This window comes from Varanus komodoensis, unplaced genomic scaffold (genome assembly GCF_004798865.1).
Source record: "Varanus komodoensis strain SLA01 unplaced genomic scaffold, ASM479886v1 scaffold42, whole genome shotgun sequence".
Lineage (NCBI taxonomy): Eukaryota > Metazoa > Chordata > Lepidosauria > Squamata > Varanidae > Varanus > Varanus komodoensis.
The window spans coordinates 7,490,086-7,515,480 of NW_025335972.1; the positions used below are offsets into that span (position 1 = coordinate 7,490,086).

At 45.5% G+C, this 25,395-nt stretch overlaps 1 protein-coding gene across 3 annotated transcripts in view; it reads left to right on the forward strand.

Annotated features, from left to right (window-relative positions):
* The first annotated feature begins 15 nt into the window (after positions 1 to 15).
* Positions 16 to 25,395, forward strand: part of LOC123030078 (tetratricopeptide repeat protein 39A-like) — a 43,018-nt gene continuing 17,638 nt past the window's right edge. Inside the window, exons 1-6 of one of the 3 annotated variants that reach the window (XM_044443671.1) lie at positions 16 to 85; positions 284 to 4,317; positions 19,064 to 19,159; positions 22,879 to 23,010; positions 23,492 to 23,559; positions 24,185 to 24,252. In XM_044443671.1, the coding sequence (XP_044299606.1) occupies positions 4,280 to 4,317; positions 19,064 to 19,159; positions 22,879 to 23,010; positions 23,492 to 23,559; positions 24,185 to 24,252 (402 nt within the window). In that variant the 5' untranslated portion in view covers positions 16 to 85; positions 284 to 4,279. Of the gene's footprint in view, positions 86 to 283; positions 4,318 to 14,191; positions 14,316 to 19,063; positions 19,160 to 22,878; positions 23,011 to 23,491; positions 23,560 to 24,184; positions 24,253 to 25,395 lie in introns of those variants that run through there. The other 2 variants (XM_044443674.1, XM_044443673.1) reach the window with 2 other exon arrangements.

Below are 25,395 nucleotides of genomic sequence, written 5' to 3' on the forward strand. Positions count from 1 at the left end.
TAAGCTAAATTGATTTGATTTCAAGGAGAATGGTGGTGGGGACTCCTCCTCAAATGAATTTCCAGTGATTAAAGGGTGACTCCAGGTAAGGCCAAGGGTATAGGACAGGGACCCTCAAACTTTTTAAACGGGGGGCCAGTTCACTGTCCCTCAGACTGTTGGGGGGCCGGACTATAGTTTGAAAAAAACATGAATGAATTCCTATGCACACTGCACATTAAAAATAATTAAAATTAATTAAAATTTATTTTTAAAATGTTTGCTCTGCTTGCTCGGGCTACAGCAGAAGCCCAAGATGATGCCATGCCACCTGCCAAAAGGAAGAGCAGGACACGAGGGGGAGCCATGAGGGTGCGCTCGCCTCAGTCGAGGCCTTTCCTGCTCCTTGCTGCCACCCCACTTCCGAGCCAGAGGAAGGTCTCCTTGCAGGTGCTCACCCAGCTCTGGGAGGGGAAGCGGGAGCAGGAGGTTGGAGAGGCGAGCATGGGGCGGCTCCCCCAGCCAGGAGAGGGCTGTGAGGAGGGAGGTAATGGCTGCTTTCCGGGGGCCGAGGCAAAGGGAGGCGAGGGACGGGGCCGTGGCCAGCTGAGTGGGGTGCCTCCCACCTCTCCCCACCATGGGGGGAAGAAGCATGGCGGCCTCTCGACGGTGGTGGCACCTTGCCCTGAAAAGGCCACGGCAGAGGGGCAGGAGCCACGGCCCCGCTCCACCTTGGCCCGTCTGCCCCTGGGCTCGGCGAGGTGGCCATGGCTTGGCCCACAGCCTCATATTTTTGTGGTTAAAAAAAAAAAACACGGATTAACCTTATTACATATAATTTTATGGGAATATTTGATTATATTTTTCTTCTATCTTTTTTTAGTGTTTTTGTCTCTCTCTTCCCATCGCCCTCCTCTCTTATGTTTCACACTCCATATTCCCACTCTGTATTAAGAGCCAACGCATGTGTGCGATAGGGGGAAGAGCTGGCGCACACACAGTTGAAGAAAGCTATTACAATTTGGCACGTGCACCGGCTCTCTTCTAGGCTCCGAAACTGAAAGAGTTTCAGAGAGTGCCTGGGCCGGGTCAGAGCTTTCAGACTCGTTCAGAGATTGTTTTCTCAGAACGAGTCCAAAAGCTCTGAGGCGGGCCAGGTAAATGACCTTGGTGGGCTGTATCTGGCCCGTGGGCCATAGTTTGAGGACCCCTGGTGTAGGACCACTTGGTTTGGTAAGTGAAGCTACTTTTTTGCCTGTGTCAGAATGAAACCAGATCCATTGGGCTATGGCCATTCTTGAGGAATGGTGTTGCTATAGCTTGTGGCTGACTTCCGGATACTGTTTGAAAGCTTTCTGAAATGGCTCTTCTATCAGACCTTGCAACTTGCCTTAGGCCTTCAGACGGCATTGTAGAACTCCTTGGGTACTAAGCAAACCTGAGTAGCTGTTGCTGCAGTGGCACTTTTTTCTAAGTGGGAGTCAATATGTCTAAATGCCTGTTTGACCTGAACAACCCACTTTTAACTTCTCAGTTAACTTCTCAGCTGAAGAATACTGCTGATGACTTCTGGCTTTTTTCAGAACAGGAGCAGTTGAATGTTGCGGGTGGATGCTTAGGGTTGGATGCTGGATTCTGTGCTTGAGATGCTGGGATTTAGAGGGTGAGCACTTGAGTGATCTCTATAGCTCCTTGCCTGTCAAATGAGGCAAGCTTGCATTATTTGCAAAATGTGCACACAACACAATTTAATTGCTTGACAGAGAATGTTCAGGCAGACATACTCATGCTCACTTGCAGTTTCCTAGATGGTGAACCTTTGATGAAAAACAAACAAACCTGCAGCTGCTTGCTTTACCCAGTGTAGCTGGAGAGACCTAGAGCGGAAAGAGCAGCAGCAGTTCTCAAAAAGCAGTTTCAAACCTGTTTTCTTTAAAAAAAAGAGCAAAGGCCTGCTGATTTATAGCCAGACACACTTTCAAAAAGTTGGTTTGGGGGCTCTACCTAATTATAAGCACTATTCCCTCTCCCCTCAACTTTTCCTTTGGCCTGTGTTGGGTTGGAAAGTTCTCTCTGTCTCAGGTTGAAATGTTCTGGGCACTGTGAATGGAGTTTGAAATAAACAAGTTGTTGGGGCCACTCAAGTGGCAGGAAAGAATGTAGGTTTCTTTCAGTGAATGTGTCTGGCTCTTTGTTTCCCAATGGGAAGGGAGGGTTTGGAGGGGAAGAACGCTGAGCACGAGGTGAAGAGTAGCTCTTGTAAAGCACAAGAAACATCTGATGTGATGTTTGAAAAAGTTGTTGGGGGGATACTGGTTTAGCTGCAGGAAAGTAACACATTTGCAATATCTAATTTTTGGCAAACAACTTTGTACAAGGGAATGGAGGTTGAAAGGCACAAAGTAGGGTCCATGTGCAAATAGCTGAAATGTTCTGCAATGCAGACCTCTGCCCATTTCCAGAATACTGCTCTTGTTTCTGGTTCTCTGCAGAGCCAGAGTGGTCTAGCTCATCTGGTGTGTACCCTCTGCTTGCAATTTTGCATACACTTCGTTGGTCATCTGTCCACATAATGGCTTCTCTGGTCATCAGCAACTGTTCAGAAAAGTGGAGATTGTGCCTGTCAGTTTGGATACTGCTCTGTTGAAACCTCCTGTGTGCGCCGTGTGTAGGGCTGACTTGTTAAAATGGGTGCTCTTGTTGCCCAGAGAAACTTGGCTGGGAGCTGAATTCTCAGTTGGATGGCAGGGCTCTGACCCCTTCGAGCAAAGTATGATTAATGGCAGGTGTCCTGCAAGCCACAGTCCAGGCCCAACTTATTCATTTCTTCTTATTGTTTGGAGTATCTGTATATCTGTGTTTGGGAGGTGAGGCATTTGCATGCATACACACACATCAGCTGTCTTTTGACTGCCTCTTCTCAAATTGGCTAAGTACTTGAGATTAATGCTTAGAAGCAGCAGCTTCCTCTCCCCTCCTGCCATCTGCTCTTTTCTGTATGAGGCATATCATCTGCCAATGCCTGGATTTTCTTTTCTAGATTTGACCCCAGCTTCATAGCTTTAACCTTATGGGGGACTGCAGTGTGATCCAATTGCAGGGGCTGATGTTAGAACTTGACTAAAGGAAGATCCAACAGAACAATTCTTTTTATGAGAAAGAATGCAGAGTTTTTAATGTAAGAGGGTGAATAGACTAGATATGGTCTCTAGACATAATCAATTGCACTAGTCAAGCCACAGGATTAGAAAGAACTTTGAGATCATCTAGTCCAGGGATGGATAGCTTCTTTCTGATTGAGGGCTAAATTCAGGTTCCAAGAAACTCTCAGGTACGAGTAGGGCCAAAAGTACAAAATAATCCAGTTTATTGTAGTTTAAAGCTCTGACTGTTAGTAACTCAGCATTGTGGCCTTTTGGAATGAGGGAAAATGTGCAAAAGCTGGGGAACCACCAAAGTATTGGGGGCAGGGAAGCTGTGGCAGGAGGCCTGGAGGGACCGATCCAACCCCTGGATCCATGGTTCTCCACTCTTAATCTAGTTGGGCCTCTGCTTATGCTAGGCTTCTCCTTAGACTTAGTGAAGGTAATAGTCCTGTGTTACTAAACCAATATTACTAGTCTTAAGCAGCAGCTATAAAAATGTGCGAGAATTACCTGCTCTGCTCAAGAAATAAGTTGCTGAAATGTTCCATACTGGCAAGAAACCTTGAGAATCTGTAAGCAAGTGAATGGGCATGGATTGTGAGCAGCAGTGGTGATATGAAGTACCACTTTCCAATTGATCACTTAAGGCTTTCCTAGAAAGTTGCAGTGAGAATTAAGTCAAGGGTCCTTGATTTAAATGTACCTTTGCTTCCTTGGGATACAAAAGTTAGTTGGTCAGCTGATGACTGAGTGAATTTTTAAAGCTCTGCTTTACTAATAAGAATAGTCTTTAAGTGTCCTTCATCTGAGGAAACACTGCCCTGGACTTCCAGGTGCTGCACAGAAGTAACCAAGGAGATGTACCTGCTGAGAGTAAGACACTGATGTGTGCTTTGTCATGGCTATACCAATTTGTTCTCTTTGGCAGGTAGCAACTAAATGTGTAGGGTCTTGAGCTCATATATGTAACTTGATGTCATGTCAAAGGGCCCTTTGCTTTGCTTTGCTTTGCTTTGCCTTTTTTTTAAATTGGCTTACCATACTTGATCCTGAGAATAGATGAGAGCTGGCTGCTGATGGAAGAAGCCCCACGGTTCAAACTGAAGAGAAAGACACTCAACTGCTTGAAATATGGCTAGTAGGTTGGGGAATGCATGTCAGGTGTAGAGGTGGCTGCCCTCTTGCCCATTAGGTGAGTGCTGCCAAGTCAGTGGGCTACTACCAGGCACTTTGCATGGTGAGGAGTGAATGAAGGGAAAAAGCTTGATGCTTGCAGGAGCTCCTGCTAGCCCTTAGCATGCCCCTCCCCATGTGGAAGGAACCAGTATTCGGGGACAAGAAGAGTTTTCTTTTCCCCAGTCATCTGTGGGTCAGAGGTTGGAGGTTTCTCTTTTTCCTGTAATACAGTGTAACCTAGTATCATTTATAACTACTGAAGCTGCACTGAGGTTGAAGGACCCATTCAGGCTGAAGGCACAAAAGGTTTTGATTTTGGAATCATGGAAGCCATTTTCACTGAGTGTAAAGAAAGGAGAATAGAGCCGAGATGCATCAGTAAAATTTGAATATTGGCCAATTTTCCAGTATCAATACTGCATACTTTAGTAATTTTAAAGCCAAATTTGGGTTTGGATTTTGAATGAAATTTTAAACTCAAAATATGAATGTATGAGAATTGGAATTGTCAGGATGTCTCAAGTTACCAGCCAAGAGAATGTATGCTCAGATTTCATAGGGAGACAGATTTTGTAGCAAACCTCAGCAATTTTTTAGATTGAGCAGTGCTGCCGGATAGAGGCTGAAACAAACTACAAGCTTTTAGAACATATACAGAGTGTTTGATAGGTTCTGGGACACTGTACACAGCAGCAGGGCAGATGATGATGAAATAATGGGGACACCATAAAAAAAACAGAGATCTGCAGAGGGGACTAACACAATAGCAATGCTGATTACAGAATATTGGCATAAATCAGGAAGGCAGGGATGATTGTGGGTTTTGGTTGTGAATTAGAACATGTAAATTAGGGTGACTGCAAAAACAAACCAGCTAGAAAAAACCTGTCTGGCCCCCTATCAGTTTTGTTTGGTGTTAGCACAAGAATAGATGGGTTAACTTTCCTTGGGAGCCTCCTTTCTGCAAATGCTTTTGCAATTTAATGTACCATATTTTTCGCTCTATAAGATGCACTTTTTCCCCCCCTCAAAGGTAAGGGGAAATGTCTGTGCATCTTATAGAGCAAATGTGTGTGTGCCCGACGCCCAGGACGCTGCCGGCCCGCCTGCACCATGTGGCACCACCTGGCTGGCACGCGCTCGGCACGCACTGCTCCGCCCGCCCCCCTCCGGCGCAGGTGAGAGCTGTGCCACTCAGGGGGAGCGGTGTGGAGGAGGAGGAGCCGCGGGCTTTAACCCGCCGGCCGCACGGAGAGACGGACTGCTCACCCCCACCGCCCGGGAAGACCTGCCGCGGAGGAGGAGGAGCTGCGGGCTTTAACCTGCCGGCCGCACGGAGAGACAGACTGCTCACCCCCACCGCCTGGGAAGACCTGCCGCGGAGGAGGAGGAGCTGCGGGCTTTAACCCGCCGGCCGCACAGAGAGACAGACTGCTCACCCCCACCACCCGGGAAGACCTGCCGCAGAGGAGGAGGAGCCGCGGGCTTTAACCCGCCGGCCGCACGGAGAGACGGACTGCTCACCCCCACTGCCCGGGAAGACCTGCCGCCGCCGCGCCGCCCGGAGAACCACCACTGGCATGCTGCCGGCCCGGCTGCACCACACCTGGCCGGCACACGCTCGGCACACCCTGCTCCACCCCCTCCTCTGGTGCAGGTGAAAGCTGTTAATCACAGGTCGGTGTGTGTTTTCAAATGGCAACCCATCTTTTAATGAAGCCCATGGGGAAGTGATGGGGAATGTGTCTGTGATTATCAGGAAGCTTTCCATGGATCCCTCCTCTAAAAAGTAGATGCGTCTTATGGTCAGGTGCATCTTATAGAGCGAAAAATAAGGTAGTAGCTGCTCTCAGGCAAGCTGAGAGTTCCAGTCGCTTAAGCAGCTTGCTGATAACAATGCTAAACAGAAGCCTGGCTTGGAATTCCGATTCTTTGGTGGTGGGGTAGGGATACTGCAGGTTCGATTTTATACCACCAAGGCACATATAAGCAACCTTTTTTTATAAGGATTTATCTGAATTTTCTCAACAGTATGCTTTTAAGTAATGTTTTATTGTGCATGACCTCATTCATCGGAGCTAACTATCTGTGGCTTCTCAGCTACCTTCTGGAAAACCTTCTTTTGAAGGGTTATCAGGCTTTCCAAAAAAGAAGAAAAGCCAAAGTGCTTTGCCAAACTACTGATCTTCATGTGCAGTGATGGGGTTATTGTATTACTGAGCACATAATCAGTTCACAGTAGGCAATGGGGGGACCAGCTGTGGCCCATGTGCAGTGAAAACACACTTCTTGAACATGCCCCCATGTCCTCACTGAGCACAGAGCAAATGTTAATGTGGAAAGTTCTTTCCTTAGAGGTAGATCATTTTAAAAAGTGCTGTCACTTGTGTGTTGGCCATAAGTACAAACGAATAGAAAAAAAAAGATTCTATGTTAACTATCAAATACTGCAAAATAACCAACTTTAAAAAAAGCAATCCAAAATATTGGAAGAACTTGTGGAGAATGCTAGCTGCTCAGGAGAACTGGAGAATATTTAACATTTTTAAAGGAAAACTTTGGGGATCAAGTTTTTCCAAAGAGTAGTGAACTCTTCCCTCTATTTTCTGTGCAATGGGAGCATCTTGTGTTTAACACTTGTACATTTGGAGTGAATACTATTTGCACGATGTATAGATTACATCTGCATTGTCTTATTATAAAGTAAGGTAGTTGTTGATGCTTGATCCAGATCCCACGTTTCTTATTCAAAAAAGGAAGCTATTTCTGCAAAAAAGAAAATAAAATGTCTGCTTTTTGTTACTTATAACCAATCTTGACAGCTTGTACTCCCATATTTTATCCAGTTCTTCCTTTGTTGTTTGTGATCTTACATTGTTACCAGTGTCCTGGTCCAGATTTCTTTTTGCAGTGGTACATGTAAAGCTAGACTGGAGGGCCAAAGCTCAGAGACTTGCAGCATCCCCTCCCCCCGTCACTTCCTAGCAAGTGCAGATGACCAGAGCAGCCAGAGTAGCAGAAGTAAATGCCATTTTATTTTGTAGTTTTGATGGTACTATGATTTAAATGAATTTATAATGCAAAACTGGCCAAAAATATGAAACCAGAATTGGCAAACTTTCTAACAGTCCTCAAGAATGCCGCAGGATTTATAAGGCATGGAATGGCAGTGGAATGGGAAGAAAAATGTTGTGTGCTTCACAACTGAATCAGTGCAGAAGGCCATCCAACCCTTTCCCCCATAAGGCCAGGGTCTAAAATTATGTAGCTGCACAACTGCCTATATGTATATAAGGTGCATATAGACAGGGAAGCTTTGGCTGCAACCTACAGTCTTCATTGAACAAGAGGCTGGACTAGATGATATCTAAGGTTCATCCCTTCCTGCTTGTCAGTTGTACATCTTCTGAGTCTGCTAAACATCAGTGGTTATATAGTTTACTTAGTTCTTACATAAGAATGATGTGACTTTGAGACTCATATAGTTCTTTGGCCTTGACTAAGACACTTGTCTTAGTCCTTCATGAATCACTGCCTTGTCATGGCTAAGGGGCTTGCGTAGCTCAATGAAGCTATGAGCTATGCCATGCAGGGCCACCCAAGATGAACAGGTCATAGCAGAGAGCTCTGATAAAACATGATCCACTGGAGAAGGAAATGGCAACCCACTCCAGTATCCTTGCCATGAAAACCCCATGGACAGTACCAAAAGGTAAAAAGATATGACGCCGGAAGACGAGCCCCTCAGGTCGGAAGGTGTCCAATATGCTACTGGGGAAGAGCAGAGGGCTAGTACTAGTAGCGCCAGAAAGAATAAAGCAACTGGGTCAAAGCCAAAAGGACACTCAGTTGCAGATGTATCTGGTGGTGAAATTAAAGTCCAGTGCTGTAAAGACTATACTCCATAGGAACCTGGAATGTAAGATCCATGAATCAAGGCAAGCTGGATGTGGTCAAACAAAAGATGACAAGACTGAACATCAACATCTAAAATGGACAGGAATGGGTGAATTTAATTCAGATGACCATCAGGTATACTACTGCGGGCAAGAATCCCTCAGAAGAAATAGAGTGGCCTTCATAGTCAATAAAAGAGTAGGAAAAGCAGTACTGGGATACAATCTCCAAAATGACAGAATGATCTCAGTTCGAATCCAAGGAAAACCATTCAGCATCACAATAGTCCAAGTCTGTGCCCCAACCACTGGTGCTGAAGAGGCTGAAGTTGACCGGTTCTATGAAGGCCTACAACACCTTCTAGAATTTACACCAAAAAATGATGTCCTTGTCATCATGGGGGATTGGAATGCTAAAGTAGGAAGCCAAAAGAATTAACAGGCAAGTTTGGCCTTGGAGTACAAAATGAAGCAGGGCACAGGCTGGTAGAATTTTGTCAAGAGAATACGCTGGTCATAGCAAACACTCTTTTCCAACAGCCCAAGAGACGATTCTACACATGGACATCACCAGGCGGTCAACACAGAAATCAGATTGACTATGTGCTCTGCAGCCAAAGATGGAGAAGCTCTATACATTCAGTAAAAACTAGACTAGGAGCTGACTGTGGCTCAGATCATGAGCTTCTTGTTGCAAAATTTAGGTTTAAATTGAAGAAAGTAGGGAAAAGCAGTAAGCCACTCAGGTATGACCTAAATCATATCCCTGATGAATATACAGTAGAGGTGACAAATAAATTTAAGGAATTAGATCTGATAGAGTGCCTGAAGAACTTTGGATGGAGGTTTGCCACATTGTACAAGATGTAGCAACAAGCCATCCCAAAGAAAAAGAAATGCAAGAAAGCAAAATGTCTGTCTGAGGAAGCTTTATAAATAGCTGAGGAAAGAAGGGAAGCGAAAGACAAGGGAGAAAGAGAAAGATACACCCAATTGAATGCAGAATTCCAGAGAATAACTAGAAGAGATAAGAATGCTTTCTTAAATGAACATTGCAAAGAGATAGAAGAAAACAATAGAAAAGGGAGGACCAGAGATCTCTTCAAGAAAATTGGAGATATGAAGGGAACGTTTCATGCAAAGATGGGCATGATAAAGAACCAAAATGGCAGGGCCCTAACAGAGGCAGAAGAGATTAAGAAGAGGTGGCAAGATTACATAGAGGAACTATACAAGAAAGAGCTTAATGTCCCTGATAACCACAATGGGGTGGTCACTGACCTCGAGCCAGACATCCTGGAATGTGAAGTCAAATGGGCCTTAGGAAGTCTGAGCAACAACAAAGCTGTGGAGGTGACATTATTCCAGCTGAACTATTCAAAATCTTAAAGACGATGCAGTAAAAGTGCTACACTCAATATGCCAGCAAATTTGGAAAACTCAGCAGTGGCCACAGGATTGGAAAAGGTCATTTTACATTCCAATCCCAAAGAAGGGCAATGCCAAAGAATGTTCAAACTACCACACCATTGCACTCATTTCACATGCTAGCAAAGTTATGCTCAAAATCCTACAAGCTAGGCTCCAGCAGTATGTGGACCGAGAACTACCAGAAGTACAGGCAGGATTTTGAAGAGGGAGAGGAACTAGAGATCAGATTCTCAGCATACACTGGATCCTGAAGAAAGCTAGGGAGTTCCAGAAAAACATCTGCTTCATTGACTATGCTAAAGCCTTTGATTGTGGGGATCACAACAAATTGTGGCAAGTTCTTAAAGAGATGGGAGTACCAGACCATCTTATTTGTCTCTTGAGAACCCTATATGTGGGTCAAGAAGCCACAGTGAGAACTGGACACGGAAGCACTGATTGGTTCAAAGTTGAGAAAGGCATTTGGCAAGGCTGTATACTGTCGCCCTGCCTATTTAACTTATATGCAGAGCACATCATGAGAAAGGTGGGGCTAGATGAATCAACAGTTGGAATTAAGATTGCTGGGAGAAATACCAATATCCTCAGATATACAGATGATACCACTCTAATGGCAGAAAGTGAAGAGGAACTAAAGAGCCTCTTGATGTGGGTGAAGGAGGGGAGTGCAAAAGTTGGCTTGAAACTCAACATTAAGAAAACTAAGATCATGGCATTGAGTCCTCTCACTTCCCGGCAAAAAGATGGGGAACAAATGGAGGTAGTGACAGATTTTATTTTCCTGGGCTCCAAGATCACCGCAGACGGGGACTGCAGCCAAGAAATCAAAAGACGCTTGCTCCTTGGGAGGAAAGCTATGGCAAATCTAGATAGCATACTAAAAAGCAGAGGCATCACCCTGCCAACAAAAGTGCATATAGTCAAGGTTATGGTTTTCCCAGTTGCAACATATGGCTGTGAAAGCTGGACCATAAGGAAGGCTGAGCGCCAAAGGATTGAGGCCTTTGAATTGTGGTGCAGGAGGAGACTCCTGCGAGTCCCTTGGACCGCAAGGTGATCAAACTGGTCAGTCCTAGAGGAGATCAACCCTGACTGCTCTTTAGAAGACCAGATACTGAAGTTGAAACTCAAATACTTTGGCCACCTAATGAGAAGGAAGGGCTCCCTGGAGAAGAGCCTAATGCTGGGAACAATAGATGGCAAAAAAAAAGAAGGGGACAGCAGAGGATGAGGTGGCTAGATGGAGTCACTGAATCAATTGGTGTGAGCTTAAGTGGACTCCGGGGGATGGTGGAGGACAGGAAGGCCTGGAGGAATGTTTTCCATGGGGTCGTGATGGGTCAGACATGACTTCGAGACTAACGACGACAACAAGAAAACACTTAAATGCTATCAGTTCTATATCTTCTATCTTCCTATAACCTCTTTGATCATATTTCCATACAGGGTGGGGGGAAGAATGGTGGTTTAAGGCACAATCCTATGCATGTTTAGGCCAAAAAATGCCTATAATTGGCTGGGGTGTGCTAGGAATTGTAGGCCTTTTTTTCCTGTCTAAACTTCCTTAAAATTGCACCCTTAGTGAGTTATCTGTGACTGATTTTGACCAACCTGTGTGTCCACTGTAGACCCTTTTTGTTGTCTAATACCTTGGCACAGCTTAGATACCAAATGATATATGCCTGACATCTCGGTGCTAACAGCAGCTATCCTCAGCTGGTTAATAACTAGCTGCTTAGAATAGCTCTTTCCCTCTAGGCTTCCCCATACCAGAAGCCCATTCTCCAAGTCCTTGGGTGTTTCTAAAAAAGCAGGTTTGTCCACATTGAGTGCAGAACAGATCAATGAGTGACAATAAAGCAACCTTCTTCCTTGTGTGGTAAATAATAAATGGACTCTTCCCCCTCCCTTGCTCAGGAAATTCATTTCAAGGAAGAAGGTAAAGCTTTTGAATCTGATGCTTCCTTTGGCACTTAATCTGATCAGAGCTACACAGGAAATCTGTGACAGGAAGAAACTCATGGAGTCTTCACCTTTGCCAGCACTTCTACCTCTAACCAAAGAAAGAACTGCCTGCAGAGATGCCTGCTACTTGTACATAAATCATATGAAAGGTAAACCAATGGCATGCAATTAGGTTTCAGTACCAAGCACAGAAGTAGTTCACTCTGCCCTTGCATATTTTTATGTTTCTTCCTTTTATTATCTCTGCACAAGTCTCAGGAACTAGCTGTGCCTCTGTCAGGGTGTATGATATGTGTTTCACAGAGATCCCAGTTACACAGTGGTATGTGCCCATGATGATTGGTGAACATACAAGCCTTTCTAACTTCTTTCCATTGTCTGCTCAGTGAGGTTTGGTGCTTCCAATGCTACCATGAGGTAGTGTCCTGTGATATGTCCACTGGAGGAACTGCTGCTTTAGCCATGGTTGGCTGATTGCAGGGCTGGCACAACTATCATTATGAGGCATGAGATAGCTGCCTCCGCAGCAGCAACTAAATGAAGTGAAGTGGCAGCAAAGTGTTAGAAGCCAGAGGTCTGTGTGGCCACAGCCTGCCCTGTCTCTCCTCAACTTGACTGCTGCCCTTGGATATGGAAGACGATGCCCTTGCATCGCCAGTGTTCCAGAAGTAGAGCCATCATCACACTACTTAAGAGTGCAGTTTCATCAGGTCATGCCTCTCCAATGCATCTGACAATGTCTCCTCACGGTGTAGGGGAGAGGAAGAAGCCTCTCTGCTGGCCTAGTTGAGAAACAAGCAATTTGTGGCTCTGCTCTTTGGGCTGCTTCTGTTCCAGCTTGTCATGAGATTATCAATAGCAAACAAATCTGGCAGTTTTACATCTAGTCATAAGAATATAAAGAACAAGAGTTCATTTGTTTTCCCTTTCTCTCATCGTCCCTTTTTGTGCTATGTCTTTTTAAATTGTAAGCCTGAGCCTATCATGTTTTAATTGATATGGAGACTACTCTGAAAGGCTTTCTGACTTTAAGTAAGTAAAGATTCATCAGTCCAGTTCACTATTGTTTTGGGCTAGCACTGCCAGATTGCACAAGTGGTCTACCATCCTGAGAGCATGCCTGGATTTCCACTCTTAGATCACATAGTCTGGGGTGACAAGTATAGCAAGGGCTGGATTACTGGAATATAGGTGAGGGAGCTCACTAAAGAAGCATATGTTCATCACAACCATTATCCTGTGAAAGTACTGTATGGTGTGTTGCTGCACTAAGAAGGGAAAGTGTTGGGAACACCCAGAGCTGGGAAAGGCACCAGGCTTTGCCTTTTGGGAAGGTGTCCTGGCTAAAACCTGAGCAGTAAAACGCATAGCTTGGGGTTTGATTCTCCACTCTGCCACATGATCACTCAAGTAGTGCTACTGTTGAACTTTCAGCTGCAACTGTGCCCCCCTGCAATTTGAGAATAATGCTGGCCTACCTTACAGTGTGGTTGTAATTACAGGCTGCTGAGGGAGTGCTTTGGGCGCTCTTAAGGCGTGCATACATATCCTGAACAACCAGGGTTGCCCACTCCCTTTCCTAACGAAGCTCCTCCGTGTCTTAATCAGCAGTTTGAAAGAAAAACAGCGATGCTTGTTTTAGCGGGTACGAGGACAACAGGCCCCTTAGCCACCAGCATTGCCCGGTGCCCCGAAAAACAGGTCTGGCCCATCTCTGCGAAGGGAAAAGAGGCACCTGATACGGTGAGGGGTGGCCACTGGCCTGCCTGTGGTCCAGGTCCCGTTGCAGATGGACGAACCGGTGCTGCAGGTGGGAACTGAAGATCGGGAATACTCGCCGAGTGGGTGGAGAAGGCAGGAGCAGTGTCACCTAGGCGAGGCGACTCAGGTAGGGGCAGCGAGCGAGCGAGCCAGCCACCTGCGGGGCGGAGCCGCCCAGCCCGGCCAGGCCCAGCCGCTTCGCCTGCGTGTCGCCGCGCATTCCTTCGGGGCTGCAGCAAGCCCTCTTACCCCGGTTGGGAGCGCCCCCAGTATGGCTCTGGAAGGTGGCGGCGGCGGCGGCGGCGGCAGCAACAGCAGCAGCAGCAGCAGGTGAGCGAGTGAGTGGGCGGTTGCTGCTGATCCGAGCAGCCGGCCTCGCCACGGCGGAGGAAAGCTCGGCTCAGTCCCTCTTTCTGCTTTCCCCGGTTCCTCCGGGGTCTCGCTTCCTCCTGGGAGTCCAGGGGGGAGTTTTCGGTTCTTTCGCTCCAGGTAGCCGCAATGCAGTCACTGTCCTTCTGGAGCAGGTTGCGGGAGGAGGGGCGATGGGGAAAGGGCCCTCTCCCTGCCTTGTGCACCAAAGGGGGGGGGGGGGGCACCGGCACACGCGGAGGAGAAACGGAGCGAGGGTTTCCGGCGGTCGGTTTCTCCGTCCCGCTCCCTCCCCGCTTCCGAGCAGGGCTGGCCCAGGAAATGTTGCTGCCTGAGGCGGAACAGCAGCGACGGTTCCCTCCCCCCCCCCACCACGTTAAGCCAAGGCGCAACGTACCCAGTCAAGTTCTTTAGTGGAAATCCTACAGAGGCCCCACGCCGGCAGCAGAAACACAACAGCAAGAGTCCGTGGCACAGCGCAGAATTTGCTCCCTTTCCCTGACCACCCCCTCCCCAACAGCTGGTTGCTGCCTCACTCTGCCCGGTAGGAGGGGTGGCTGCGTGGCAGAGGGCGACCAGAGCGCTCCAAATGGTAATGGGGCAGGCGTAGTGGAGAGGGGGGCAGAGAACGGGACAGATTGCAGGGCTGTGGGAGATGTAGGGTGGTGTTACTGTCCTGGAAGACCGATGCTCCTCTAAGGGTTCCTGCTGGATAGTCAGTGGGGTACAGCCCGCTTGACTTACGGGCTCGATGCAGCTTCATTATCTCTACCAGTTCTTCGTCTCTGCCCTCTCTCGTGCTGTGCAGGGGAAGCTGGAGTCTGTGAATGGCGCTGAATTGGGCTGGAGGATATGGGTTCATGGCCCCTTTTGTGAAGTAAATCTTAATCAGATATTAAAGTAGGGTTTTGTTGTGTGGATTAGAAATTTGGGGGGGCATTCAGGAAGCCTGCTCCAATTTGGTGCTGTCCAGATATTTTGGATTACAACTCCCATCAGACCTGGCCATTGGCCATGCTGGCTGGAGCTGATGGGAGTTAAAGAGCACAACATATGGTGGATTCTGAGTTGCAGGAGATTACTTTAACTCCTTCACCACCCAACAGATACCTGTTTGATAGCAGTGTACATGCAATTTCACTAATACCTCTCCTTTCACTGAAAAGGAGAGAGAACCAGAAGTATAAGGCATGCTTTTGGGGACCATCTAGGACTGCAAAAAAACAGAATCTTTTTCTTTTCAAAAACCTATTTTTCCTGATCTCCAGATTAGAAGATTCTCTCTCCTCTGTATGCAAAGCAGAATTTCAGTAATGAAAAAGAAAGGACAAAAATACACTAAACATAAAACTCAGATATTGCTATGTGGATGCTGAATTTTTAATTTTAAAATGCATTGTTTAGATTTTGAGACATAGGCTGGGTTCAGACAGTACAGTAACTCACTCATAAGCATGGGTTGAGTATGGGTTTTTGTTAAACTTTTAATTCTAACACACCATAACAGGTTATCCACAAATAATCCACAGTTCACAATCCAACAACAAATCATGGGCTATCTTCCTAAACTGTTAACCATCCAAGATTTATTAGTGCAGCTGGGTTCAGACAACATGGTAATCCACAGTTCAGTAACAACCCATATCCAACCATTGCCTGCATCTAGCTCATTTCTGATAACTGATAGTCAGATGCCCCCAAGAAGCTGTATACAAGCAGTACTATCAGTGGCACCATTGTTTGTTCCCACAATCTGGTGTCATTCTAGGATTGGTACCTGCCCCCAAAATAAGCCCTGTAGCTGGTCTTATTTACTGCAGACAGTGAGTTATCTTCATGCTTCTCTATAGGCACAACTCAACAATTTCTCCCTTATCATAGTGTGCCTTGCATGGGTTTTACACTGGGCCAGTTTGAAATGGATGGAAAATTGTGCTGTGGCTTCCACATTGCACTGTAATGCTTGGACTGAGATGGGTTCAGGTTGAAGATACAGGGCTGTCACCATCTGGTTATTGATCCCTGTGACTCCTATATTTTGGTCAGGTTGTTTCTGATTTAAAGCACTGCTTTGCAGGCAATGCTTCAACATAGGTAGCACTTTAACTGGAACACTGCAGGGAGGTACCCTTTTCATGTCCCTGCACTTAAGATCAGGGTTGTCCAGGATCCCTGAGAATTTGCAGAGGAGTTAGGTTTCAGGTTGTGGAGGGGTATCCAGCTGAAGAGCACTCACAGCATTCTCTGCCTGAGGTCTTTTAACTGAATGGCTGTAATTTTAAGGGGATGGGCTACAGTGGAGGGGTAAAGTATTTTGTAAATGCAAAGGGTCCCACGGTTCAGTCCCTGACATCTCTGAGTAAGGTAAGAAAAGTCATCTATTTGAAATGGTGAAGAACTCTGCCAGTCAGTGAACACCTGGGATGGGCAACATGGTGTTGTCCAAATGTTTTCGATGACAACTCTAATCAGCCCCATCCAACATGGCCAGTGGACATGGAAATGGGATTTGTAATCCTAAAATCTAGAGGGTGCCAGGCTGCTTTTCCTTGGTGGAGATGGCATTAAGCTGGACCCAGCTCGTGAGGCAGCACCACACAGTCCTATGATAAGCCAAAAATGGAACTTGGGACCAGTAAGTTATAGCTCTGCTCCCTTACTCAACATCTCTGTGCATCAGAAGATCACACAAGACTGTCTGCAGTGTTACCAGGGGAAGATTGACTTAGGTCCTGCCTATGAAGCCCCAGTCCTGTTTGAATAAGGTGGGGTGGATGTGCTGGCAAAGGTCTTGCCAAGCCTGTGTTTGCTTAGTGTTCTCAGAAATGAGAATGCCATGCTTGCTGGAAGAGCAGAGCAAGCACACAAGGGAGCTGACGGGTTACCTTGTCGAACGGAACTTCGGGGCCTTTCCTTTTGCTTCAACAGGAGGGGAGGAAGCAGTAAGGCCCCAGGGTGGTTCCTTGTTAGTGTGAGACAGGATCCAGGGGAGAAATTCCTAGGTCAAGCCATAGAGCAGGTGACTGTGCTCCCTCTCTGTTCAGATAGCCCTGTGCAGAATAAGGCACATGATGAATCTGAGGAGCAATTAAATGGGGTCATATTGTTTATCTCTCTTTTTCAAAAAACAAAATATTTTTGTGGGTGTTGGGTGGATTCTGTCATTGGCATAGATGACAAATTATCATTTGTTGCAAATTACTCATGTCCAAAAACAAACATTAGTGCAAAAGCTTTAATGAATATTATTCTGTAATGCAACCACCACCAAAACATTTTGAATGCTGCTCTTGACAGGGGGACCAAAATACTTGTTCTTATTCTATACTACAGAAGACTCCGCTTCTCCTGCTGTCTTCTCTGCCTGCTGGAAAAGCAGAGCAAACACAGGAGGCTTTCTCCATGTGAGAGTGCTTGCCCTGCTCCTCCACCTGTTGAGAGTGACAGTCTGTAGTTGGAGGCCTTCTCCACCCAAGTCCATGGAGAGAGGGGGCTCTCTGCTGCAGATTGTCAGCCTCAACATGAGGAGGGCAATGAAGATGGAGGGAGGCATGTAGAACCTGCCCACATCCAGTACTCTGGAACTTCGTAGAATGCCATTTAATATGGCTTGCCAGGCAAGAAGTGGTCTGCCTGCATCACAAAATTAAAAGCAGGACGGATAGGGGGTACTAAACTCAAATCTATAAAGGGCGCTTTTGCTCCTTAGGTCACATGGTCTGTCAGCCATCATGACTTCAATCTTATCTGCATTCAGCTTCCATTGGTTTGACCATATCTTGCTTCTAGCCATGCCCAGAAGCTGAGTCAGGACTGAGTCAGCAGGCCCTCAGAGAGCTAGAGTTGCCCCTACAAGCCAAATTTCCACTTGTTCTCCACTAGGAACCTCACTTCCTTGCTATTCAAATGTTCCAAGTCCTTCCCATTGCCTTTTGGGCACCCGTTGAACTGATATGTTTGACTGATAAATCCCTAAAGCTCTTAGTCCATATAGACTTGTCTTCACCCTTCTCTTCCAAAAACTTTTGGAGACAGGCCCCAGCCATCAGTTTTTGAGGGGCCTAGCACAAATTTGCAACATGGGTCCCCTCCCATGTATATACCATGATCCCAACCCATGCATAATTTCATGATGTGTATTTATAGCAGTAAGAACATAAGAAAAGCCATGCTGGATCATCCATCCAGTCCAGCACTCTGTTCACATGGCAGCAAACCAGCTCCCCGCAGGATCCCTCCAGCAGGGATCCACCTGTCCAGCCTCCTCAGCAGCTGGTGTATGCAGGCATGCATCCCTTAAAAATGGAGGTAGCACCTAGCCTACAAGTTTAGTAGCACAAGTTCAGATAATCTTCTCCTCCATTACGAGGAATGTGTGAGTGTAAGTGAATCAGAAATGTGCTCAAATATATTTTGGGTTTATAAATTGTACTAACAGCCCTAGTTCCTGCTGCCCCTACAATCAATATGCCTAATTATTATGCTTCTTCCTCCCTTCTGCCTGTACAGCACAAGGAACTCTGGGACTGGTAGTTCTTGAGGGTGCATATTGCTCAGGGAGCCACAAATCTATCTGTGTCTCAAGTTACAAGTTTCACTTCAACTGCACAAGCATCAGCTCTGTTCCAGAGAAGGCCCTGGGCCAGCAATGTACCACAGTGTTCAGAATGTGTTTGTGTTCTACTAGTGCTTCTCTGGTTGGCTGCAGCAAATCTAACAGCCTGGACAATAAAAGCATGGATACAGGGAAATAAGCTTCCATAAACTTTCTCAGGCATTACAGATATCTGAACCTTTTGTTCCCCCTCAAGGTAATAGAATTGCAGCTTCAGCTATGGTTCCTAAATCTCTAGGTCTTGGTACTAAATATACTTCTTTCCTCCTGACCCCATCCTCTTGGGCCTGTGTATATGAGAGTCACTAATGTCCTTCAGACTGTGTGTCACCCATGCATGAAATGTCTACAGTGAGAACCCCTAGAGAGGCATTAATAGGGGCTGCCCCAAAGTTCCCAATCTCTCACTGTTCTTAAACTCATCCCCAAACACACATGTTCTTTTAGCAATTTCAGGAAGTATCACCTGGAGTGACTTAAAAACATTGCAGTGGCTCATGCTGACTTGCACGTCAAAAGTTGCTGGTTATAAATGTCCCTAAGGAATTAAAAATTAAATATGGCCTATCTTGTCTAAGCTCCTTCTTCCCAGTAGGATGCTTCCTTCATGGCTGGCTACTTTGACCATGTTTCTTTGTGGTGGGCAGATCTTGCAAAAAGCCCTTGGGCTATGCCTGGCTATGCTAATTCAGGTTTCTTTTGTTCTGTGTTTTCTTTCTCTGCAGCAGCTCCCTGGAGAATGCTCTGGCTGAGTGCACAGAGGCACTGAACTGCTTCCTGTGTAACCAGTTCAGTGAGAGCCTGGAGATGCTGCAGCCTAGGTGAGTGTGGGAAGCACCCAGAGCAGTCACCTCTGCACCGAGCCTCTCCACGCTTGTGTAACAGCCAGAGTTCTTATTTGCGTTAGATCTGTGTTAAATCTTCCTCCGATACCCTGGACTCAGAAAATCCAAACTGTGTGATCATAACTCAAATAAAGGAAGTCTTTGGAGTGGGATGGAAGAAGGGCAGTCTAAGGGTTGTCAGGTGAACTGGATTCAAAGGAAAAGCAATTTGTTTGGTTCCCACAGTTCATTTTTCTGTTAATGCACTAAATCTGTTTAGTTGGAAAAGGAGGGCTTTAGTATGATAATCATCAGTTGAAGGCTGCTGGCTCCAGTGTCTGTGAGGTGATATATCAGCTCTGAATGTATTTTCGGAATATGACTCAGGTACTATGGATAGCTCTTTAGAAGTTCAAACACTCCTGGAGTGGATGCACTGCCCCACTTAGGTTGAAGCCTCCGACCCCCACTGTCATCACCACCAGCAGCAGCTTCAAACCACTCATTGGAGAATAAGGTTTGTGCAGTCTGCTGGAGGGGCTGCAAACTGTGCATGTGTCCTGACAACTACTCAAAGCCTCATTTGTTTCAAAGGGTTTGTCAAAAACATATTATTTCTTTTTTCCCCTGTAAAAGAATGAGGGCTAAAAACTTGGTTTCCTAAAAGAAGAGGTAATTTTTACCTAGTTTCTGCAGATATCTCTATATTTAATATTCTATATGATGAAAGCCAAGCAGCTATCTAAATCCCTCAAGAGGAACTTCTTGCTCTTGTTTTCAGATTGACTTTATATAGGGTAGAAAAGATGCTCCAAGGAAGGGGAAGGGACACAGCACAGTGACAGAGCACCTGCTGTGCATGCAGAAGGTGCTAGGTGCTATTCTTGGCGTCTCTTGGCAGAGCAGAAAAAACACCTGTCTGATATCCTGGAGAACTGCTGCCAGTTGGTGTAGACAATACTGGGTTAGATGAACTGAGAAACAGGGCAGCTCCCTAATGTTCCTAATAGTGTCTAAGAACTGAGCAGATTGAGCCAAGCTTAATAATTGAACCCTGCTTGGGCATCTGTTGAAGCAATCTTAAAAAGCCCCACATATCTGGATGTTAGGGTAAGAGGAGTTGCATTAGAAAGAAGCCTTGCTTATGCTAGCTGCTCTCATGGCTGTTATGCTCACAGGTGGCAAAGTGCTGCCACTGGGACAGCAGCCCCCTGCCGAGAGCTTTTCTGCCCTGGCTGCCATTCCTTGGGGTGCAGAAATCTGGCATGTGGTGACATGTGTTGTTGGGGAGAGAGCAGAGGTGCCTTTTGGGACAGCCAGGTAGCTCCCATCATTTTTGTTTCTGGACCAGGCTCTGTAAAGGTGCTTGAGTGACATAGTTCGGGAGAAGAACATGGAGTAAGGCTGTTGTAATGGGCATCTGAAACAGGATAAAAACTGGAAAGGTGAATGGGAAAAACTGTTTATTACAGTTTTCGTGGTATGAAATGAAACATTGGACAGGTGCACATTCTAGGCTAATTCTTTAATGCATTTTGATGGATCTAGGGAATTGTTTCTTACTGTGGTCTAAATTTTATTTTAAGTTTAACTACTTTGAACTTAGTTAAACCCTAAATTGGTTAGGACCTGAATATTTGAAGGAGTGTCTCCTTCCATACATACTTGCCTGCTCCCTAAGATCAGAGTTGGAGATCCTTCTTCAGGAGCCTTTGAAGGAGATCAGAAGAGTGATTACCTGGAGAAGGACCTTCTCTGTGGTGGTGCCCTGGTTATGGAACATGCTTCCCAGAGAGATGTGCCTGGCGCTGACATTTATTTATTTATTTTTTCATTTTGGTGCCAGGCCAAAACCTTATTCTTGATTTTTTAAGTGTTAATGTGTTTTAAGATGGGGTTTTTATCTGATGTAATTTGTTGCCCGGTGCTGTACTTTTATTTCATTGTATTATTGTCCTGGGACTTTTAGTGAAGGATGGTATATAAAAGCATTAAATAAATAAACAAAAAGTATATTCTGTGCACATTATGATATTGATCCTGCACCATTTATGCATTCATCCGTATTAGAAAATGAAAGCGCATAAGGTCCAACCCATCTTTACGAGTGGTCATGGCTCCTGCCTTCACCATGAAAAGTGGAAGAAGAAAAGGGGGCAGGGAAATATGAACTGATGAAAAGAAGAACTCTGGTTTTCCTAAAGAAAAAGAAGAATGTTGTAAAGACCTTGCGTTCTGTTACGAAGATCCCCTTTCTGCCTTGTCCCCATGAAAGGTGGACTTCCATTCTTGAGAGAACTGGATCCCTCTCACTTCCAGACAGACAACTCCTAGTATTTTTAATAAAAAGACACTTACAGCTCAGAGGCCCCCAACCATTTTGGAGATGTGAGCAAATGAGAATTTGTAAAACTGCTGTGGGCACCACCACAAAATTCTTAGTAACTGGATCACTGTTTCAGCATCTACCAGTTGGGTCTACAGCTCTTAGGTTGCATCTTATTCAGCAAAAATCTCCATGTGTATCAGACACTGCCATGTCACTTTTATGAAGGATTGTTATTGTTTAGCTTATTGCTGGTGGTGCAGCTACTGCGTCTTTTGAATATATGTTTTGCAATGTCCAGTAGCTGCTTCTGATTGAAAGGAAGTTAGTACAGATATACATTTTGTATTGGAACAGTCTTTAATAGTCACTTAATTATTTACCAGCTTCATGGAAATTGACTAATGGTCAGCATAAAAGGATTCTTTGTGCCAAAGACTGCTATTAGAAAAGTAAAAGGTAAAATACTCGCTTCCTGTGATTTCATGAATTGAGGACTTTTTATATACTTTTTTATAAATGAATGAGTGGCTTATTGACACCAAATTCAAATTGACACTTATTTAGATATTTGGCCTGCTTTGGCCAATTGTTAGAATGTCATATACATTTCATACAAAAAGTATATAAAAATAGGATTTTTTAAAAAATGGGTGCCCACAGGTACCTTGGGAGGAGTCTGCACTGGACACTGCACTGTAAATATTGAACTGTACCTACTCCATCTTTCCCTCCTAAACAGTTTTTAGGTAAGAAGGAAGATGAAAGAAACTGTAGGAAAACACTGTAAAATTCTGTGAATCAGGCAGTGCAATTGCACAATAAAATCCTCATATGAAACAATTCTAACATATGCCGTTATAAGCAGATTTTAGTAAGTAGCTATAATGAAACAAAGTTGGCTTGAACTTTAATTCATGCATTGAACTCAACAGACATCTGTTGAGCTTATCAGGAGGTTCTTAGTTTGCTCAAAACATTCGAACTTAACTACGTTCATCTTTATGAATCAGTGCATTGTTGTCAAGAATACTGCATCGATTTCACGGTTTGTAAAGCAACAAAATTATACCTCTGCAGGTGAAGTTCAAATGGTTTTCCTCTTTTTCCTTTGGCTGAGAGATTTTCCACAGGACAAAATTTAAGAATCCTGGAGAAAGCTCCATACACCCTGCTGCCATCTTAACACATAGATCAGCCTCTTCTAAGCCAGGTCCTCCAGATATATCATAAACTGCCCAGAGAACTTTGGCTATGAGCAGTATAGAAATGTAATAAATAATATGATTAATAATCAGTCCAGCAGAACTGGAGGGCACCAGGATAGGGAAGGCTATAGTGGAAGCCATATGCCTTCTCCCTTTTGCCATTGCTGTGGATCCTTTTGCAGGGCCAGAGAAAGCATGTACCATGCTTTAATCTATGCCACCATTCTGGAGATGCAAGCCATGATGACCTTTGAGCATGAGGACATTATCCAGGCTGGGCACACCATGAAAAATGCACAGGAGATCTGCCAAAGGTGAGAACTGGCTTGGGCCTAGAGCTTGCTTCTGTATGCTACTCTGGGGCAAGGGCAAAGGGCTTGCCTCTGTAACTACAATGTGGGATCTCTGCCAGGCAGGGAATGTTTCTTTCAAATAGGGACTGTCCCTGAAGCCTGACCTGGCTGCTGCACTGGCAGGTGGGTATTTAGTTCTCTTCTGATCCAAGTGTAGGAATTAACCATTCCAGCTGCTTACAGGAAAGAACAAAATCATCTGGTCCTGCGGCTGCTGTTTATTTAAGCACTATTCCCTTCCATAGTTTGAAAGAGGAACCAAGAAGCAGAGGTGTGGCTGGAGTGATTGTCAGCCAGTCTTGAAGGGGAAACAGAGGGATCTTCACTGTTGTCCTCAGTGGGGCACAAAGAAAGAATGCAGATTCTCCTTGCAGGCATATACTGGGGATGAAGGATGCAGGAGATGGAAGTCTAACTGTGCACCTTTTGGTTTATCTGGCAGGTTTCGGAAGAAAAGCACTGTGGCTGGCTCCTTCTCCAGTCGACTAGGTGGAGACACCTGTACTGAGGGTGAGAAGAGTAAAAGCATAGGATGGTGGAGGTCAAGTCCATTGGGTTCAACAAAGGGTGGAGAGATCTAGAATTTGTGAACTTCCCAGAGTCTTCTAACTGGCAGCTGCTTGAAGCGGAGGGCTGGATCACCTGGAACCTGGTCTGATCTAGCGTGGGCATCCTCACATCACTGTCTGTGGGCAGAAGTTGGCTTGTGCAAGGGAACAGATAGAGCAAGTAGAGGCTTTCCACCAGTGGGTCATGGTTCTCATCTACTCCCCAAAAGGTATTTAGGGCATTCCGCTTGAGGATCCTCCTTTCAGTGTTGTCCAACCAGATGGGAACCCCAAAAATAAACCAGCAAGAGCAGAAAAACAATGGGGTGCCTGAACAGACGGACAGGCCAGCATATTCAAATTTGAAAAATAATTTGTTCTGAATTTTTCTGATGAACAGCCATTCTGAAATACATTGGACTATAATATATATTGTTTATCCCTCATTGGTTTTCTATTCTTCATGGACAGTTTTCATTGCAGACCTGGGGTGACTGTGTGGCCATCAGGGATAACTGATGGAGGAATGTTAAGCATGGTTAGAAATGATATGTGCCCTCCCCAGATTTGTTTCTTTGCCATTACAGAAGAGCTGCATGCTGAAGTGTGTTATGCAGAATGCTTGTTACACCGGGCAGCCCTCACCTTTCTTCAGGTAAGGGGAGCCCTTCTTCTTCCTTCAGGAGCACAAGCAGCAATATCTGTTCCTTATGGCAGCTATTCTGAAACTGTGGTAAGGTAGCACATGGTAGGAGGGTGTGAGACTCCTGGGGGACGGAGAGAGAAGATCTTACACTCAGAACTTTATGATCGTCACAGGAGCTAGCTGAAGAGAACACCCATAGCACTGCCTCACTTCTCCTGTCTCTTTCCCAGAATGGCTGCCTTTAGGAAGGGAGCGTATTCTGGTTCCTGTTCTATTTTTCTAGAATGACAGGGATGCATTAGCATCCCACTCAACAGGTCCATACATGCACGTGGCAGTGCTCCTGTGGCTGTGTACTGTTTGTATATTGCACTTTTATATCGCACAAGTTCTCAGGTGCTTTATGATGCACAATACTTCATACACAATCTTCGCAATCTACAAACAACAAGCAGTAAAAGCAAGATTAAATCGGCAGCAAAGAGCAAAAGAATGCCTGTATGCTTGCCTGTTGGCTGTCATTGGATGGTGGCCTGGTTCAAGGGAGCCCACACCTTGTGAGATTGCATTATGGAAAAGTAAGGCAAGAGCAGAAACAGTCCTGAGATTAGTTTGTGCTGTCAGTCTCCCTTTGGGATACCTCAGGACTTGCACCATGTTGGATGCTTGTATTAGTCTCATTGGGGTGCAGAGCCTTTATTTATTTATTTATTTATTTATTTATTTTTCGATTTATATCCTGCCTTTTTCCTACAAAGGGCTCAAGGCAGCTTACATCTCCTCAGCCATCTTATCCCCACAACAACAACCCTGTGAGGTAGGTTGGGCTGAGAGCCTGTGACTGGCCCAAAGTCACCCAGTTGGCTCCATGGCTGAGCGGGGACTCGAACCCAGGTCGCCTGAGTCCCAGTCCCACGCTCTTAACCACGACACCGCACTGGCTCTCTTTTTCAGCCCAAGGTCCAAAATCTGTTTCAGAGAAGCTCTTGCAGGGTTAGATTCTAGTGATAGGTTGGACTAAAAGCATAAGGGATGTGCTCAAAAAGCTACAAATATCAGCACGCTGTAGCTTAAAGCTCTTACTGCAAGTAGCTAAACCTTAGAAGAGGCATCTCAGCATTTCAGCATGGGGGAGAGTTGCACAAAAGTCAG